We start from the raw sequence: 21,461 nt of genomic DNA on the forward strand, positions 1-21,461 counted from the left end.
TATATGTTCATGTGCACGTGTGTGGAGGCATGGTGTATGTAGTAGTGCATGTAGTAGTGCATGCGTGTTTGAGTGTATGAGTGTGCATATGTGTGAGGGCACGAGTGCCTGTGACTGTGTATCCCTGACCTGTAAGGTGTATACGTGTGTGAAGGCCGGGGTACAATTTGGTGTTGTTTGTAGGGAGTTGTCCATCTTGTTTTTGAGACACATTTTCTCACGAGCCTGGAGCTCGTCAAGCCTAAGTTGGTAGGTCCAGAGGCTCCGCCTATCTTCATCACTAAAGCACTAGAATTATATGAACATTCCATACATCTGACTTTTTTTTTTTATTTTGAGTTCTGGGGATCAGATCTATGCTTTTATACACACATGCCAAGTACTTACTGACTAAACCATGTCCCCAAACTAACAGCTAGTTCTTACTTCCTGTTTCCTTTAAGGCAAGCTTTTCTAATTGCATTCAAAGTGCCTCTCAATTTTAATTGATAGTGAATTTCTTAACATTGTAAGTAACACTAGAAGTCTTGCCTCACACATAAGTCTGGAAAATGACTGCACTAAGTTTCTGATTACGTACAGCACAGACTAATTTCCTTTCAACTTCTATGTTCATGCTCCCAATTTCCTGAGTCTTGAGTATCAGAGTATGGACTTTCATATTTCAAAATAATTTACTAATGATGATTTATGTGTATATCTATAAGGCATGGATCTTTTCTTTCCTACGAGCCTACTTCCTCTGAAGTTCTACTGACAGTCAATGACACCATGTGTCTTCTAATAGTCCACTTAAGTAATATAAACTTTTTATCCACCTTATTACTCAAAATTCTTCCAGTTTCTAAACACTGATGATTTCAAGACCATTTTCAGAATACTTTTATAGCAATATTTCACTTCTAAAGACCTCAACCACCATTTGTCTCACACTAATATTAGAATAAGCTACAGAGATTTGGTGACTTTTAGCAAATCAAATGTATTATTTTGCATTTTGGGATATCGGAACTCTGAAATGAGTTATAGGCAATCTTTTTGGGGGATCTAGAGTATATTCCATTTCTCGTCATTTTGTCTCTAGAAAACGCCCACATACATCACCTCACTGCTCCTCCATGCTCCTTTAAGGGAGCTGGAGTCTTCCTTATATCATCTCATGTGAGACACAGTCTCTGTACCCTTTATTCCATAGGAGAGAACCTTGAACTCTGGTGTGCCCACCCAAGTGATCTAGGATCATTCCTCAATATTGACTTTGACTGGTACACATCTTTAATGTTGCATATTGTATGTGATTCTAACTCCCCTTGGATATGTACCAACACACTCACAGATTCCAAGCATTCCTGCAAATACATATTGGAGGCATTGTGCATTACCTAATTATTAGTCTACTACACAAACTGGTCTGATCAGAGACAATGAATTTGTAAGCAGAGACTACACTTTAGATTCCTGGCTGCCAAGACCTGAGTAACCACACAAAATCTATATTAATTACAACACTGTTTGGCCACCGGCTTAGTCATATTCCTAGCTAGCTCTTACACCTGAAATTAATACATTTCTATTAATCTATGTAGCACCAGAAGGCTCTGGCCTTCCAGTAAGGTTCTAGTGTCTTTCTTTTTCTGCAGCTATATGGCATCTGCCTGACTCTGCCTTCTTTCTCTCTCTATCTCTGTTTAGATTTCCCAACTGGCTTTATTCTGCTAAACCATTGGCCAAAACAGCTTTATTCATCAAGCAATAAAAGCAACAATACAGAAGGACAGTCCACATCGTGAATTAATTGCATGATTGCTAGAGTTATGTCATACTCTATGTATTTATGTTGTTATGATAAACAAAGTGGACCAGAATTATTCACTGAATAAGCGAGTGGCAAAAAGTGGGTTAGAAATCAAGTTGAGGTGCGGATTCTTTAGGTACAAAGCACAAGTTTTACCTTTATAGCTTTATAGCTATAATGACATAAAACACTAAATTAGAAAGTCCCTCTTAGTTATTACAACATTGTTTCCTTATAGTTCCTTAGCTGATTTCATTTACAACTAAATTAAAAATAAGTCTCAATCTGTCTGCAAAATGCTATGAAAGACAATGTTTTAAATATGAAGATTTAAAAATATTTCCTTAGGCAAATGTATATGAAATTCATAAACTGAAATGTATGTTTCTTAAATATGCAATGATAAATTAAATGTTAAACAGAGAATTCTGGGAAAGATTATACTAATAACTCTTGTAACTAAACAAATCTATGGAAATGAGAAGTGTCAAAATGGAGAATGAATGCTTCTGGCCTCTAGTTTATTTTGGTCAAATTTCTTTAGCATTGTTTGGAAAACGACGCATGTTGTCTTAACAGAATTAAAATGGAGGCTAGATGTTAGTTATGTGATGGTAGGTTTGGATACAGAGGTGACCTCACAGGTAGGTGAGGTGTGGTTTCCACTTAGTCAATCAGACCTCTTTATCAATCAATGGGCTTCCCACTCCTGCTTCTAAGCCTCCTCCATCAGACTGGACAATATCTGCCTCTCTTGGCTTAGCTACCAACAGTAGCCCCAGAAAAAGGTGTGCTGTATGGTGACTAAGTACAACTAACATCACAAGTGAAACTCAAAGAGTCATGCGTGAAGAAGGGCAAAAAACTGAATTACACCTAGATGGTAAAGAAACTTCAGCTTTCTTCTTAAATATTAGCGTGTGAGGCACAAGTTTCAACACAAAGAATCATGTCATCAGCAACAAAACAAAGAGGCAAAACAAGAGAGTAGCTCTTCTACCTCAGGAAGAGTTGAGTAGAGAAGGCATAAAGTTGAAGAGATAAAGAGAGGAGACAAGAAGCCATTGTCAGCTGAAAGTCATTACTGACAACACACACAAAAAAAGTGAATTCTTCAAGAGATACCAGGGAATTGTGAGGTGGCACTGGAGTTTTCTATAATTAAACTTCTTAATATAACTGCACTAAAAGTAATTTCAATATGTGATAACATTAGTGTCATAATCTCTCCCCTTTTGCAGGAGGCATGTCAGCACAGTTACATAAACTGATAAGCAAGGAAGAGTTACACATCTGGGCAGAGTTCACGAACCAGACAGCATATCAGTATGCTTTGGTTTCTAATTTTCTTTCCTTTTTCCACCATAATATTTTTATTGATGAATAAACATAATATTTTTTATTGATTATTTAGGAATTTCATGTCTTATGCCCAGATCACACTTCCCATTCTTCCCAGGTCTACCAACCACCCTTCTGACCTCCCCACAGCAAATAAATAAATAAATAAATAAATAAATAAATAAATAAATAAATAAAAGAAAAACACACAAGTCCAGCTTGTGTTGCACATCAACTCACTGGAGCATGGCCAGACTCCCAGTAAGCAGGTCCTTATAGAAAACTGAGCCCTGCTCCATCAGCACCATGACAGAGACTGTCAAATGTGAACTTTAGCATCTTTATTATAATTTTAAGAGTTTTTCCAATAGTTTTCTGTCTAGACTGATTTTTTTTACTGGGGGGAGGGGTTCAAAGAAGCTTCTATGTCCCTCTTTCTCAACTGTATCTGCAGTCATCAATACCACTGCCAAAGTGGCTTTCTTGACCTTTAAGGTCACTGGTAGCACAGATCATGGACTTCTGCGTGGTTTCTGTCAATAGTTTCTCCTTTTGAACTTTTTTTTTAATGCAGGAATAAGTGAAAGAAACCCTAAAATCTTTTTCTCTAATCCAAAGAAGATACACAAGAATGTTGGGACTTGTGTGGTCTCGTGCAGGATATACCATGTTCCAAACTTTCATTCCGGCCTTGAGCCACCAAATACCTGCAAACAACAGGCCTGCACCTGGACTCTGTCTATCCTGAAGAAAATCTGACAACATCTTTATTGTACAGGAAACTGCCCAGCAATCTTCTCTCCTTTTATATTGCTTTTTGTGTTCTTTGCACAGATGGGAGCTAATCCTGGAAAGTCTCTCTCCCACTCTCAAGTTCTCTCCTGAACACCCACCTAGACCAAGCAGCAGTTTCTATCCTCTGACGCTCCCCAGCTCTCCGTCTGAGTCCTCCACAAGCTATTGATGAGATGGAACCAGTCAGGGGCCCGGGTGAGTGAGAAACAGACACTGAGGAAACAAGTCTCACCTGAATATCTGTGCTACCTGCTCAACATTCAAAGTTTTGTTATTATGCTTCAAGTTTTGCCTTTTGTTTCTTGAGTAAATATGCCTCAAAAGGAAATGTGATGCTACTTCTTGACATCTGCATTTTACAACCATCCCTCAGGTAAAATGAGACTAGTTTGGGTCAACATTGTAAACACAATAGTTTAAAACATAAGAATTATTAACCTAATGTTTTGTTATCTTCAGTTTCTATGTCAAAATAATTTTTATTGTAAATCTTAGACTTGAAAAGTTTCTTTCTTTTAGGCAAAATTCAAATGGATCTTTAGAGAAAAATATTTTTCTTTCATTTCAGAATAGATACCAGAAGGGTAGTTATCTATCCCTAAATGATGACATCTGTCAGTAGAGAAGAGAATCAGTCTTCTCCAAGAAGGAGCCAAAGCAGGTTCACATAAGAGCAACATTAAATATCCTTAGTAGGTTGCATGTGTATCTCCATATGTGTGAAGATATCTCTCTATGTGCATGCACATGTATGCAAAGCAATAATTTTAAAAGAGGTAAAGAATTTGAAAGAGAATGGGGGCAGGAATACTAGAGGAGTTGAGGTGGAGAAGGGTGATGTAAATACTATATGCATTTTCGAAACTCAAAAACAAATAAATATAAATTGCTAAAGAAAATTTAGAAACTTTCAAAGTAGTTAAGTGAATATTCATTCACTCTTCAGGAGGACAAAGTTGCACCAAGTAATTAAGACAACATTAAATGTGAGGCCATTTCTATTTAGTACATTTCATCTAGAGTGCATAGAAATATTTTTTGAAATGCTTGGTTTAAACCTCTGCACCACAGTGTACTCTTTGCAATGTCTTTGAAGTCAGTCAGCATGCAATTTGAGAGAGGCTACGAATCAGCCAACGGTCCCTAAGACTTTCAGGTCCTCAGATGAAAGGTGCTATTTAAGTACAAAGTATCATAATCATTCCCAAGTATTTACAACTTCTCTCGCTTCCCCGGGAATGACTGACTCAACCTCACCTCTGCTACAGCAGTCCTTCAACTAAGCTTCTTTCGTAGTGTGTGTGTAACTTCTCAGGAGAATAGTACAGAAAAAAAATCACCAAAAGTGGAAGATTCTATGTTTATCCTTTGGGTCTGAAAAGAAAACCAACAACAAAGAAAACCACCTTTCTTCATTAGAAAGTAAAGTAAAAGATTAGCAAAATGCATGTGTAACTGAAGGGAAGAAAGATTGCCTTCCACAGAAATACGACCTCCTGGATGTTTTCCTACACCGTGTAGGATTAAAGGGTCCTCAGGTGATGCCACCGACCTTGGAGGTCCAGCGGTATAGTTACTGTTTCACTGTTTAAGTTAGATTTTTCTAGTGACAAAGGAAACCATGCCAAGAATGCAGCTGGTTGTGGGGAAGTATTATTTCCTGTTCAAAAACCTTTCTTAGGTTGAATATACAAAACATAGAATGGAGAAACAATACTCTTCACTTAAAACTATTTAACTGCCATAGTTTCTTCTTATACTTTTATTTTTAAATGGTTGGTTTATATAAATAATACCATAAATATAATATCCATTTTGAAGGATCTTTAAGTTTACTGGTAAACCTAAGACAGTTTTTAGTCTAGTTCTATCTGGCTCTACGAACACTCATTCTCCTGCCATCCCAGACCTGGGGTACCATTCATTGTGAATTTGATGTATATTGTTACAGTTTTAGGCAGGATTTTGTAAGTATTGCTAGTTGTGTTTGAGTTTCTGCACTGCTTTGTTTAAGTAGTTTTAATCAGACAACTTGTTAAATAGGAAAACAAGACAGTTCTCTCACAGTGTACATGTTTAATATATGTTTAATATGATGTCTTATTGAATTGAGTATCTTACCATATTTGACAGCTTGTAGTTCTTAATATTTTTCATGTCTTACTATTTAGCTCTGTTGTTTCATTTTGTTTTGTTGGTACAGGGTTTCTCTGTGTAGTCCTGACTGGCATAGAGTTTGCTTATATAGACCATACTGGCATTGAAATAGCAGATTCCTACTTGTTTCAGCCTCTTCAGTGCTGGGATTAAATGTAAGTGCCACCAGACCCAGCCACAACCACTTAGCTCTGTTCTTGGAACCCAGAAACTATATGGATGCTGTCCACTCACCACATGGGATGTGGGGGAAATCTTCCTGTGTTAATTCTCATATTCAGAACCATGAGGCCCGTTAGCCCTTCTTTAAGGGTCATGCTGTTTTTTGAGACCCCAGAATTTGAACTAGTTGATTACTTCCTCTCCTGAAAATAATTCTCATGCATGCTAAACGACTGTCCCAGGTGATTTATCCCTGTACTCAAGACCAAAGTGATGGCACAGGAACTCAAAGTAAGCATCAGTGAACTAAAAAGTAAAGACCCATTAAAATGGGTAGGAAAAGCAGAACACCTTCCTCAAGACCATTTCCCTGTTATTTTTGTTGGCTGTCCTCCTTTCCTCCCTGTCCATGCACGTGTTCTGGCTGACTGATTTGCAGACATCACTGCAAATTCAAATGCCAGACACTGAGGCCAGCAGGAGCGACAGATAAAAGAACTATTTATTTTATTTTTGAAGTGATTAGAAAAGAAAGTCAGACACTCAGATCTTAGGAAACAGAAACAATTTTGGTGCTGGGTGAAGACCCAAAGTAGCAAGCTAGTAAGGAAAAATGGAACCAGGAATCCAGAAAGAAAGGAGATGATAGGATAATGAGCCAATGGGAGTTTGAGTTCTGAAACAGCCTCGGAAAACTTGATCCACATTGTGGTGGTAAAACACCTTAGCTCAGTGTTGTTAAATCTATCAGTTAGGGAACTCAGCTTCAAAGCATAGACTGCTCAAAGTTTCCCCATGCATGTAATCCCCTGACACTAATGTGGATAGGCAGATATGGCTGCACAAAGGAAATATTGTATTCTGTGATTCTAAAAGCCTAATTGAAAATGTATCCATCAGTATATATTGATATGCTGTGTGTTGGTATATAATATATGATTTATTGTATAGACAGACTTGTGCATAAAAAGTACATATATATATATATATATATATATATATATATGCATCAATCTTGTTAGCGTGGAAAACGTGATTCATTCCTAGGAAAAAAATATGCATTCAGTTCAGTTTATAGAAACCAAATTTTTCATACTTCAATGTTAAAATTCAGATTTTTAGATTGGAGTGTACAAGTCACCTGACCTTCCTACAGTTATTTTTTCCTGAATATATTTTATAACTTGTGGTTGTCTTATAATATGGTTTGTTTTTTATTTATACTGTACTTATAAATTACTACAACTCCTCCTATAGTGGGTTCAGCCCAACAGTAATCTAACAAAAAGTGAAATGACATAAAAACTAGTTTTTCATATTTTTAGTGCACACACAAAGACCACATAAAGCAGAGAAAGGGCACATAATTTTGAAATTGTCTAGAGTACTTGTTTCCCCAATAACATCAAAATATTCTTATTTTAAATAATATGCAATCTGACTCATTTTTAATAATTCATTTTTATTTCATGTTTAATGGTGTTTTGTCTTCATGTATGTTTGTATAAGTGTGTCAGACACCCTAGAACTAGAGCTACAGACTGTTGTGAGTTGTTAGGTGGATGCTAGGAATTGAATCCAGATCCTCTGGAAGAGTAGCCAGTGCTCTTAACCACTGAGCCGTCTGTCCAACCCCAAATTGATCCAGTTAAAAAAAATCAAAAAACTACATATGGGAAAATTGAGATTTTTCAAAAATTCAAAAAATTCAAATTCATAACTATTTGTTGGGTGACTTATACTCAAAAATTATGAACAGAATTATCTTTATTTTTATAAGATAATATAGTAAAAGATAAAATATTATAGGTTTAAGGTTAGTGGCATGAAAAATAAAAAAACAAAGCTATTCCTGGAGACCTTGCCTGTCCCCCTAGCTGAACCAGGTTTCAGTCCTAGAGCTGGTGAGTTGGTTCTACTTTGGTGACAAGATGATTTCCACAGTACTTGATACCTAGAAGCCTGAAATCAGTCAGAGGAACAAAACCCTTCCTTCGTTTTCCAAGCTCACCATGTAAGTCAAATTACCAAATAAAAGTTTAAAGTCCATGGCAACTAAGGCAGATGGGCTCAGGTGTGAAATGCTGCCTGAGCTTCCACAGAGCTGAAGCCGTGCCCTCTGCCTCTTCCCACACTGGCTTTGCTTCCTCGGCCACACCATTTATGAAATGAACTGCTGATTGCTTTGCAACAGTGGCAAGGCCTTTGGGAATATATCTTCTGACAACATAAAAGTGTTGCCTGCCCCCTTGTTATACTCCTACTGTCTCTCCTACTGTCAATAGCAGCTTCTTTTTGTATTTACCCTCATTTATCCAGTAACGACAGAAACCTGAGTCCATTGTTAAGTCGGACTAGTTTTCTGAGATTTTTCTCCTGAAGTTCTTTCTGGTTGAGTTGCTCCTGATGAAAAAGTACTGTGTTCGACATGAAGGATGTGTAGCACCAACTAACCTAAAGGAATAACTGACAGATTGGTCCCACTATGACTTCTCAATGGATATCTCCTGGAATGATGGAGAGATGTCACCACTTATGTTATGCCACAGGAAGTTATCACGGTGAAGGACATTGCTATCTTGGTAAAAGGTTCTGACTGACATGACAATCTTTAGGAGCAGATACTTCCAAATCCTGGGCATTACATTTACAATCAACAAATTCATAATACAAATATATTTCTAAAAACCTTTCTCATCTAAGGAATTTTAGTTAAAGTTTATATTCATAATTTTCAGTTACCCAAAAAGCACACATAAAAATACAGCACAAATAACATGCTAGATAAAATAATATACATGTTCGTATCTTTTTGAAACATGCCAAATTAGTTTCATTATGGCACATGAAATATCCATGGTTTCTATGTGCAGTCTAAAGTTATTAAAAAGTGACCAAGAACCATGATCACACAGTGTTATCATGAAATATTATAATGCCTAAGGTTAACCCACATGACACATTAAATATCTGGATTATTAAACAAACACTAAATAACACAGTGTAACTAGTCCTAAATCATAGGTAAATTTTCTTTGACGTTTTGAACTTTCAGTTTATATGTCCTCTCTATGTATTAAATTATTTTCTTTTTGGTACTAGGGTTTGAGGACAGGGCCTCTCTCACTCTGGGTAAATACTCTACCGTTTAGTTTTCCCTTAGTCCTCAACTTCCATTACATAAAACAATAGCTTCAAAAAATTCCCCTATAGTCCACGTTTCTTGTTGCCCATTAACTGGAGCAAAACAACACACACAAAGTGAGAAGCCTGGCAAAACATGTCCGTTATGTGTTGCATGGAACTTGAGTGATTTGCTTCAACTAGAAAAAGAATGGCTTCAGTTTATCAAATATCAGTAGATGAATATAGAATGATTTGTGAGTTTAACAATATGATAATATATTTTTGTAGTTATGAAAGATGACTTTTTGTAAAATGAGCCAATCAACATCACAGAACCTTTGAATATGTGGTGCAAATTAACATAAACTGAGTAATTTTATGATTACTCCTATTTCCAGCTAGACATTCAAATGAGTTACTAGTTCCCATAGGCCTTAGTTTTTTACCTCAAACCTCTGAAAGATATCCATTTTCAGAAAGAAATTAGGTTACTGTATAAAAAGATACATTTCTTTTATATATAATGGTTATGAAAACAAATGTATTTTCATTTTCAAGTTTTTATAAATTACTTTAATGGTCATCCTTTATTGCACTACATTTGTCTTTTCATGTTTAGTGAGATCCTACCTATAACAAATCTTCACCTAACAGATGTGTCTCAAATTAGGCATGCCAGCATAATGGCAGTCAGTTCAATTAACTGTGTTCCTCATGACCACATAGAGTTCTGATTAATTTTTTGCCTACTTAATGATAGCTAAGATTTATGGTTTTCTATCAGAATTTGTGTAGCATAAAAGAAATGTGTTACAGATTGGATCTTAAGCATAACTTGAAATTTCACCTAAAAGTTTTACATTTTACAAAAGATTTGTACTATGAAAATAGAAAATCAAGAGAGGGTTAACAAAAAAATTGAAAACAAGCTTCTACTTACCAGGTGTAAAATTATATCGTGCTGAAAATCCCATAGACTCCAGTTCGCCATCAGCAAAAAATTTAATCCACAGAAATCTTCCACTAGATTTTATTACAGGTGGATTCTGTTGTCCACAGAACCTTCCAATTATTGGAGAAAAGCCAAAAGGTCCATCTCGAACTTCAATATGATCAAATTTGCATTCCCAAGATGGTTCAATTGAGTATTTTTCATCAAAATAAAGTTCAATGCACTGCCTTGGGGCAGCTGTGGAAAAAAAGGAAAGAAAGCTTATATGTAGCAAGAAAATTCTTAAATCCTGAGGCTGATGAACTGACTCTATATCAGATTCTGTTTGTATAGTGTTTGATAGAACTGCAGAAGACTTACATGGGAATACAAAGAAAGGAGATGTTTAGCAATCTAAAGATATTTTCATTAAAAAAATACCTAAGAATTGGCCTTTGAAACTGATGACATTGCAAAAAACACTCTTGCAACATGAAATGACTAACGTGGATCCAGCACCTGGTTAGCAATGCTGTTAACTCATGTTTGAAGGGGGTGCGCTAGAGTTCTCTCTTTTTTATAACCTCCAATGTAGGGGATTACTGGCAGAAAGCACTTGGGGATTATCCCCAGACAGTTATGCAACCACTCAGATAGTTGAAGTCAGGTGTCTTGATTAGGTCCAAGTGCGTATACAAGGGATTACGGGTAATGATCCCAGAAATCTAACTTGATCTCACCATGCTCAACTTGAACTTCAGTATTAGACTCCTCAGCTGATCTACAGACGGATGCACTTGACAGATAAAGGCCTAAAGGAAGCCCCCCTCCACGGTCTCATCACATCAGATCCACAAGCTCCAGGCACCTGGAGCATGTCTTGCTTTCTAAAGCACCATGCCCTCTGCAGGTGGGGTAAATTTGTTTTGCTCATTCCAGTCCTTATCTAGACAACTACAGTTTAACCCCTCTTTATCGAGAGAGGTTTCATTTGCTTGTTTTCTATTGTTTGCTTTTGTTTCCTTTTCCTTTTCTGTGAAGGGGATTGAAAGCAGGGCCTGACTCACAATAAGGAAATGCTCCACAACTAAGCCACTTCTCCAGCTCTCCTGGACAATCTTGTTCAGAGGAAATTCCTCCCTCAGTGTTTTCATTAAGACAAGAACATTTTCTACTCTCCTTTCCTGGTATTTAAGCTCAATATATGTCATTAATTTATTTTTCAATATTATTTTCAGTAAATAGATAATAGTTTCCTTTCATAGATGTTTCATTAGCTTTCTGACAATAGAATCTGATGAGCTTAACAAACATATAAGCCACCACACTAGTACATATTTTAATATTCCTTCACAATGTTCCCTTTAATGGCCAAAAGAGTAGTAATGGCAATTCCTGTTATACTCATCCAGAATACTCCATAATGTATAACATTGGTTGAAATACCAGTAGACACATATCCAGGCCAGAAACCTCTTCCTTGAAACCTCTGAGAAGACCTTCCTTGCTACATAGACTTCTGCAGGGACCAACACTTGGGCAAAGCAGAACTTGCTGCCTATATGATCAGCAACCCTAACCCTAAATGTCTGATACCTTGTTCCACTGTTTTGTAAATGTCTATTTACCACCACTATTGATAACCTAAAAACTAAACTTCTGCAGGCATGAATGCCAATGGTTTATATAAAATTGAGATGTTTGATAACTTAGAAATAGGAGACTCTTGTAATAAAATATAAATTTACTGCTCTCCATGTCTGTAATTAAAAATCAATAGCAAGGAGGTCAACTTATGTTCAAAGAGTATTCTCCAAAAGTGTTTAAATCTGTATAAATATTCTCAACTCATTCCCTACTGTAAAGGGAAGTTTATAACTCAGGCCACATTTTTATTTGACAGTACATATTACAAAGGTCAACAGTCTGACAAGGTATGGCACAGATGATTTTCCATTCAGTGCTTAAAACTTTCAAATTGAAAAATATCATTTAAAACTGTCTAAGGAATCATGTTGTCTACCCAGTTCATTATTCTACAAACAAGATAAATGTTTAAGAATGGGGATCTCTTTACAAACACAGCATTAAGTGTATGACTTGAGTTCATTATCACTTTATGCTATAAGCTTGCTTGTAATCCACTCTTTGATAAGCTAGAGGAAGGTTTTAAGAGAAATTAAACTACTTCAATGTATCAGACATTCCTTCCTTCCTTTCTTCTTTCCTCCCTTTTCTTTTCTTTTCTTTCCTTCCCTTCTTTTTTCTTTTTTGTAAGTTTCTTTCTTTCTTTCTTTTTTCTTTCTTTCTTTCTTTCTTTCTTTTTGTTGTTGTTGTTGTTTTGTTTTGTTTTGTTTTTTGAAACAGTGTTTCTCTGTGTAACAGTTCTGGCTGTCCTGGAACTTGCTCGCTGTGCAGGCCAGGCTGGCCTCAAACTCACTGCCTCTGCCTCTGGTAGAGTCCTGTAATTGAAGGCATGTGACAACACCTCCCAGCTCCAGGCATTTCTTTTAGCTGCAAATACTTCAGGCTAAGCAACAACAGCAACAACAACAACAACAAAAACAAAAATCAGGAGTACTGTCTTCTGCTAATGTACTTAGCATTCAATGCTTCATCTATTGACACACGTCCACCTGCATCCTCTACCAGGAAGTAGATAGCCAATGTGTGTGAAGAATACACTTGTCCTTATCTTTGTTTTCCTAGTGGCTTACAATTTATCCAACATGGACAGATGCACCACTCACGCTTTTCCAGCAGCACGCCCTTATGCATCCTCTGTGGGACATGTCATACATGCACAGCTGAGTTTCCTTTCACCCAGCATGCTGAAGTTAACTGCCATCAGCCCAAGCAAGAAAGTTTCTTAAGCTAAATTTTAGAAAACCCCAAATAACTTGTTGAGAAGTGCACATGCTACCCCGAGTTGTTTACACAGATGCACAGATGGGTGGTTACAGTATAGGCGAATGGAATCTGCCAGGGTCCACCTGCATTAACTCACTTTTTCTTCAACTTGTTCTATTCACAGCCTCCTTCATTCTACTCCCCCTAGCTGATGTTCAACTGAAAATAAAATTCCTTCAGATTTTTATCCCTCTCAGCCTCTTGGGATTTTGTGTTCATTCACACTAACTTTATATACATGCAGTGACTTTCCCAATCAGGAGAGCTGGTACCACCTGCCGTCAAAGGATATTGCTTTCCACAACTGTGAGTGTACCAAATCCTTTTTTTAAAAAAATCTTATCTTAAACAACTAGGCCATTTATTTCTGCCTCTTAGTTTTGCTTCTTGTTGCTATTATAAAATAGTCTGGCAAAAGCAACCAGCATGAGAAAATGTTTATTTAGCTCCCATTCCAAGTTAAGTCCCTCATGGTGGAGGACCATCAAGGCAGTGGGAACCTAAAGCAACTAGTGACATTATCCCCACAGAAGCAGAGAGCAGTAAACCAGGCTAAGAAACCGTGCCCTCTGCTTTCCAGACGGGTCTTCTCACCTCAGATTACTCAGTAGTGAAAAAATCCTTCACAGATAAATCTACCAACTAACCACACCTAGACCATCTTTCCTTGACACTTCCTTCCCAGGAATTCTACATCTGTCAACAATAAAAAAAAAATGTTCTTTTCTCCTTTAATTTTAAATTTACATATTTTCTACTGATCAAATTATTTCTTCTAGAGATTAATAGGCATAATTTTCCTCATTCAAACAATCTCCTGTTTACTGTGCTTTTCCAACCCACTGCCTCAAATACTGTCTTCCCCAATCTTCAGCTTCCTGGGAAGTGGTTCTCTCCCCAACTGCCTTAATCACTATCTTCATTCTGAAGCCGCAAGCAGATTCTAAATTGCTTCATACAATAAACACATATGCGTGTTTGCTTCATTTTTTTCCTTATAACAACTGTCACTTAGAAACCCACAGATTCTTGAATCTCATCCACACCAGCTCCATGACATCCCTAATGATTCCCTGCTCATCTGAAGCTCCTTCAGAGAGTCCTCCGGGTCTTGCTGTTCTGTCCATTACCAACATGCTATATTCCAGAGACAACCCCAAGCCTCTCTTTATTCATGTTAATCTAGCACACTGAGTGTTGCTGAAACACGGTGCAATGATTTCAAAATCAGATGGTGCTTGAGCCTCAACTTCCAAAGAAATGGCAAAGAAATAAGTTTCTACGGAAAGCCCTAGACAACTATACTTTTATTTAATAAGTTTAAATATTAGCATTCTAAATACCTCCTTCCTATATTTTTATTCATATGAAATTCTCACTAATCCCGTACATATGAAGTATTAGCAGAGATTACTCCATTAAACTTAAATTGCACACAGTATTCTCTCCAGGAGACACTCATGAAAAGTAGCAAACAATTGATCACATGAGTATTTTATAAACCCCGTTCTATCATCTCCCACCCAATCATTTGAATTTCAATTTCCTAAAGACACCTTCCCTCCTACCTTTGCTCTGTCACCCCTGCCAGTATCTTTAGTTCCTCTTTTCTCTGTGTTATTTGACCATTCTCAGTAGCTCTTTGGTTGGCATTCTTTTCCTCCAGTTACTTTCCTACTGAAGTCTCACCTCACTTATTCTCTGAATTCTTCCCGTGTTTCCACAGCCTACAGATAACTTATGGAATTCCTATAGGTTTGGTTCCTAGAATACAGGTCTCCTTATTAGGCTCACGTCTCTGCTACCACTCCTCTCTTTACCTGTGCAGAAGGCCTGGTATCCCCAGCTTACCAGTTCTCTGTACTTTAGCAGACAGTTTTCTGTTTAAAAGAGGGCTACCACCTGGGTACAGGTAAACAATGAAGATGACATCATAGTTCTCTCTTCTTGTTCCTGTTCCAGCAATCCTATATAAACCCCAAAGCCCCTGATTGACTCAAACTCCACAAGCCAGACTGACAGTACCATATGGCTAGTATCTTGAAACTTTTGCACAATGCTTGATAGCAAATCCATAAAATAGTCACTAGAGCATCATCTGAATATGTGAAGTGTTTGTAGATGGCTTCAAAACAATACTACTAACAGGGTTTCTACTCGTTTTCTCATTTTATTTTGTCCCTGATAGAAATAAAAAAATAAATGAGACTAACGAAAACTATCCCATTTAAGCCAAGCAGTTCTTGTAAAAGTACCAACAGAAAACACAGACAAGCACAACTCACAGGCGACATATCATGTTTTGCTCTTTCCAATACAAGGACTTTTAGTTTCAGCAGGGAGCTTGTTTTCTATATGTCCCCATTTACTAGTTAGCAAAATGAAGACACCTTCCTATGAGTAAATGTTCTGGTATGTAGGAAATTATTTAAAAGTTCATCAAGTATTATTTTAACACACCTAATTAATAAATATCAAATACAAACTTGATAAAAGTAACAGCTGGTTTCAAACAAGAAACTCAATGTTTTCGTCATCTAGAGATCTAAACTAGCAGATGTCTGTTTGAGTTGGTTTGTTTTATTTCTTAAAAATTAAACTTTATTCAGTTTGGGATATCTTTGATAAAAATCATTACTTTAAGCAATGCAAGAGGAAGAGGAAGATTCCTGACTTACGGATGAAAATAAGAATAATAAATCATTTCTGAATAGAGCCTCTCAAAATCAGAGAAACAGAAGCCAGAGATTTTGTTCTTATTGCTGCTATTTTGCTTTGTTTTGTTTGTTTTGTGTTTTGTTTTTTGAAGATCAACTCTGTGATCCCTACTTTGGTGTACGAGGAAACATTATGTAGTCATGATTTTCTGTTACCATAACTTAGTCTGTAGGTGTACAGGACGTGGAGAATAGCAAGTTCAGAGTTATTTGGAACTAATGCTTAAGATGTAGCCTTCATCACTGGAAGACATATTCACATATTTTAAAAGCTTCCTCTATATTTAATTGAGAGGTGGCTCAAGGTTAAAAGAAATGGAAAATATTCAGAAGGATGAATATTTTTTAAAGTACTTTGTGTCCTTCAGGTTGGAAAAAAACAGATGAAAGCTGTGTAAGCTAGAACTTTGGCTGGCCAGAAAATATGATCAACTCACTCGGAAGTTCACAAAAGCCTAAATCCCACTCACGTTAATGTTTAGAAAAATGACTGCAGAGAAACTTTTTCCATTCACATTGTTCTCTCTTGGTAAAATTGAACAAACCACTAACATATTGATTATTATAATTATTAAACCAGCAGAATATTAGCTTTCAAAATGTCATCAATTGACATAGCCTGTTAAATACAGAATAATTCTGTTATTTTAGATTGCTGCAAAAGAAGATTTAGGTTGTGTACTTGCTCCATTTACCAGATATTTGTGTGTTCATAACCCATTTCTAATCATTTATAAATTAACCTGATTCTAGATTTACAATTATTTGCTACTGAGGGATACTTGTGTTTGAGTATCTCCAAAACCAGTTGTGTACTGTCTCTGTTCATATCACATGTGTAGAGCCTGGAGAAGGCCAGGCTTTCGCTGGTCTCCCTGGCCTGGCATTCTCTCTGCTCTTACCTTCTATGATGTAGACACACTCTCGGTCAGGGGGGTACTTGCTGGGATAATTGGGAGAGGTAAAGACACCTCCGTCTGCATGTTTTGTCCAAGTTCCACACTGCACTGATTTCTGTGTTTCCGAAGTGATTTGTTTTTCTATAAAAACAAAACAATTTTTTAATAAGAACCATTATCCAATCGTTTGTAACACCAGAACTAGAGAGGATATTCTTATAATATCCATTAGTAAATTAATTTTGAGATGGTCTTTTAGTCAAAGCCTGTCAATTTTACACTCTGTGGGATGTTCAGCTATTATGGAATGGATATGGTGAAATAGGAAAATTAAAAATAATTAGACATCTTTTTATAATTAATAAAATAAAAAGCACACCTGTTCCTTTCTTGGTTGCTCCAGAAGAATGGAGGATGATTAAACTTGCTATAACTGAAAGAGAAAAAAAAGAACAGTTAGAAATGCAAAATTCACACCCCAAATGACCAAACCTTTTGAAACCATAAGGCAATCTACAGATAAGGTGATACCAGGATAGAATAATGTTATCATTGCTAGTCTTTATAAAGGTGACTCGGAACTTTGGAAATGTTCCAAGTAAAATGTGGGACTCCCATAGGGAAGTACTTCCTATTTAGAATGGATGAGGCGGAAACTCTTCAAAGCTGTAAACAATGTTACACTCTGCAAACGCTACACAGACTGCAAGGATGTTTCCAGGTCTCTCCTCAGTAAAGCAACCTTTGCTAAAGCTTTGCCACTGTCATTAAAGCAAGAGGAGGGCCACAAGAAGAAGGAGGAAGGGAAAAGCAAAGAGCCAAATGTCCATGACCCACCCTAACATGCTACCAATAAGCTTGGATTGCAGAACATAAACAAGTCTGCAAAGCCTATGACAGGTGGGGCTGGAGTGCAAGAGAAAAGAGATCAAAGTGGATTGGTCAAAGCATCGAAACAGAACTATGGGGAGGTTTTGTTTGTTTGTTTGTGTTAGTTCAGCTTTTGCTTATTTGTATAAAAAAGGAAACTAACCAAACTACCAACTAGCCCTGTTTGTAACCTTCTCCAGCTGCAAAATCCATCATGTCAAACCTGAACTGTGATTCTTAACTATCATGCAAAAGCAGACATTTTTGAGGAAGGGAATTTCTAGAAGCATCCATGGAGTCAGTTCAGGGTCAGATACTCTGGTCTGCCACTGAACAGTAAGTCTGCAAGGCTGCTGCGAAGATCTGAACTTCTGTTTACTTCTCCCTTCACTCAAAAATGTCTAGAGAAGCCCGGAACTTGAAAAGAGTTAAAAAAAAATATGATCTTGGTAATAACTAGCATTTCTTCTGTTTCATTTTTGTTATTTATTTTGATCCATTACATAAAAGCTCTTCCTTTGCACATTTCCACCTGAAACTAAACTAGGGAGAGGGAGTGGGGGCATCACTCACCCATCTTATCTAAGGCACATCTTTATCCTCAGAAGGATTGTCTGGAGTGGGGGCATCACTCACCCATCTTATCTAAGGCACATCTTTATCCTCACAAGGATTGTCTGGGTCTTGACATGAAGTTCAGAGTGATTGTCAACTGCACTACTTTATACTTTGGCCAGGTCACTCATATACTCTTAAAATTCAAAGACTGGCCGTGTGTGTGTGTGTGTGTGTGTGTGTGTGTGTGTGTGTACATCGTTCCTAACTTGCTTTAATTCTATAACTCCCTCCCCCAGCACAGGCACAAAGAGGCTTCAGGCATATCAGTGTGTACATTGGCCTTTTTACTCTGCCTTTTCTGTTTTGATGGACTCACACAGAGGACCTGTACAGAGCTGGACTCATGGATTAAGAAGATCTCTTAACACAGTGGCACAGATTTAGCCCACCAGCCCTTGCTTCACGACAGCACATTCCCACCACACATTTTCTGGCATTGCCTTTGATGACTTCTGAACCTGCCTGTCTCCACTCCTCCCCACCTCACCCCCAGGCTTTACCACACTCCGAAGCAGAATTAGAGCTTTACGGTCAGAGGCTGGGCTGTACTGTACCTAAAGACCCTGGGTTCAGGTGTGCATTAGCTTACCTGAGAAATAGGTGGGCCCAGGAACCCCTCAATCCCACAAAGGAGGATTAGTCCTTCTTGCCCAGGAAAGATAAATCCTCCTACCTCCCAGCGTCCACCTGCTACCTCTCTGGGGCCCAGCATCTCCTGCACGTGTCTACTTTTAAAGCACAGGCTCCTTTGGACCACCTAGAGCTCCTGCCTATGGAGAGACGTTTTCCCTGACCAACTCTGAGGTCCAGCGCCACTCCGTGCGCCGCCCCCGCCAGGTTGTATGATGCTGCAGTACCGAAAGTTTACATCTGCCCCAGACTCCAAGAGACTGCGGGGTCTGGTTGGAGTGGTTGGCAAGGCTTTTCTCAGCGCATGGGGCCAAGAGGCAAGGTGGCAGCACCCCGGGAACGGACTGGTACTACTGGAGAGGTACTCACTGTGAAACAAACTGCGTCCATGGATCATGTCTGTGCGTTACACCAGAGGCTCCGATCTCCACTAATTCCATTTAGAAACGGGGAGACTTCGTTGGTAGGGAGAGGATGGAGTCCAGAGATTTTAAATATGCAAACCACGGGCAAAATACAGTGCAGGGAAAGCGAGAGGGGAAAGAAAGCGATCGCGATCGGAACTGTTCTATCTTCCGCCCTTGGCTGGCTCTCACCCTCCTTTGCTCTCTCACCGACGCGAAGCCAGCATCTCCACCATGACGCTCTCATCACACCCGGGCGCAGACCGCCACCATGAGCACTGCCGCCGGCAGCACCCTCCTCCTCTGCATCATCGCCGCCGCCGCAGCTGTCAGGAGGACGCGGCGGGCAGTCGGCGCGCGGGCGGCTGCAGGCGCGGGGCGAGCCCCGGGGCGCCCAATGCCGGGACCCGATCTGGACCCGGCGGCAGAAGGCGCAAGGCGGGTACCGGTCCCGACCGACGGCAACAACTGGTCGGGCGACAGCGAAGGCGGTGGCAGAGGCTTGCTCAATCGCCAGTCTCATCCACCAGGAGCACCAGGTCCGAGCAGCGTCGCCGGGAGGATGTCCAGACGCAGCCCTCCTCTCTCCAGCCTTTGGGGGTCTGCTGCTGATGCATTGAAGGCAGGAGGCAAGGGTCCGTCATGGGCTCGGAGGGCTGCGCGCCACCTCTGCGATCTTGCAGGAAAAGGAACCTAAGGGTGGGCGTCTGGGGGCGGGGGAGGGCTCAAGGGTGGTGGAGGGGAACACGGGGGTGGTTAAATGGGGGAGGGAAGGGAGGGAGAGGAAGATCAGGAATATGGCAGAGTTACCAAGTGAGCGCCTTAGTCATAGCTCTGGGTTGCATGACCCTCCAGGAAGCCCAAAGCCTGGGTGAGACTGGGCAGCTGAACCCGGCCGGTGCCCCCAGGGCTGGTGCTCGGCGCAATGGGGCGGCGGCGACAGCAAGGACATCACAGCGGCTTGGTTCGTGGGGGGAGGGGAAGGGGGTGAGGACCAGGCTGGACTCCTTCCCTCAGCCAGCTCCGGCAAAAGGGTCTACAGGAGCTTCGCAAATTCCCCACCGCATCTCAGTGGAGGAAGAAAGGCGTGGAAGGGGGAGGGACCATCATGCGAAAATGCCCCTTTGAGTTTGGTTCTTCACTTTTTAAAGATTTGGAATGATTGTCTCCCGGCCCTCTAACCAGAGTCCTTCTAGTCCCCTTTTCTAGAGGGTGAAGACTTCTAGAGGGTGAAGACTTCTGGTCTTAGATCCGAGGCAGTGGCGCTGGTAGGTAACAGAAAAGCAGTAAAAGTTTCACGATAAATCACTAGAGGAGACCCTCACGAGATTACCACCGAACACCCCCCTCCAAGACACAGCCCCTTGAAATGTATCTTTCTCAGAAAAATACTCAAAACCGTCCAAAAGTAAACACGGATCAGCCCACCCCTATACACACACATGCGCGCGCTGTTCGTCAAACTCAGAGTGAAAAGGAGTTGCTGCAAAAACAGCAGCAAGAACCCTAATTTGTAAAAATGCAAATAAATGAATGTGAAATCATAGTAAAAAAAACGAGGCAGCGCCATGCGGGGGGAGGGGCCGCTGCGCTGGAGCTTGCAGCGCTGGGCAATCCCTCCTCCCTTGACAGTACAGCACTTCCTTCCACCTCTGCCCAGAAGCTCCAGGATCGTACACTTACTCCCAGGTCTCTGGTGAAACCGCCTGTGCTGACCACCACGGTGCGAGCTGGACCTCCGTGGTGCAGCTCTAGCTGGTGAGCGACGCTCTCGCTCCTGAAGCACTACCTCGCAGATTGTGCCCCAGCTGGGGATCACAGTAGTGAGTCAAAAGAGGCCGGGAAGAGTCAGGCAGCCAGTGTGTGCATGAGGCTGCAAAGACAAGGGTCTTCTCAAAAAGGCCAAGAACGGGCTCTTGGAAAGAGACAAGAAAGCGCTCCAGAACCAGAGCTACAGCCGCGCACCTGCTGCTGAGGCTGGAGCCGCCCACATGGGTGTGTGGATGTCTGCCGAGTGGGCGTGTATGTAGTGATCAAGTCCACAGGTTCTCATAGTGGAGCCGGAGAAGGTGGGGTGAGGCACGCGAGTGAGGAATAATGAGTGAC

The 21,461-nt window shown here is 39.7% G+C and overlaps 1 protein-coding gene across 5 annotated transcripts in view; it reads right to left on the reverse strand.

Annotated features, from left to right (window-relative positions):
• The window catches only part of Neto1 (neuropilin and tolloid like 1), a 105,555-nt gene extending 84,308 nt beyond the window's left edge, over nt 1-21,247 (reverse strand). For 2 of the 5 annotated variants that reach the window (XM_041640805.1, XM_041640804.1), the window contains exons 1-5: nt 21,039-21,239; nt 19,321-20,620; nt 17,213-17,266; nt 16,837-16,974; nt 10,317-10,565 (exon numbers count right to left, since the gene is read on the reverse strand). In XM_041640805.1, coding sequence (XP_041496739.1) covers nt 10,317-10,565; nt 16,837-16,974; nt 17,213-17,266; nt 19,321-19,348 — 469 coding nt within the window. In that variant the 5' untranslated portion in view covers nt 19,349-20,620; nt 21,039-21,239. Of the gene's footprint in view, nt 1-10,316; nt 10,566-16,836; nt 16,975-17,212; nt 17,267-19,320; nt 20,621-21,038 lie in introns of those variants that run through there. The other 3 variants (XM_041640807.1, XM_041640808.1, XM_041640806.1) reach the window with 3 other exon arrangements.
• Nucleotides 21,248-21,461: the final 214 nt, after the last annotated feature.

The sequence above is a fragment of the Microtus oregoni genome, unplaced genomic scaffold, assembly GCF_018167655.1.
Source record: "Microtus oregoni isolate MIOR12 unplaced genomic scaffold, Mior012 000065F_ref0000479, whole genome shotgun sequence".
NCBI classification, from domain to species: Eukaryota; Metazoa; Chordata; class Mammalia; order Rodentia; family Cricetidae; genus Microtus; species Microtus oregoni.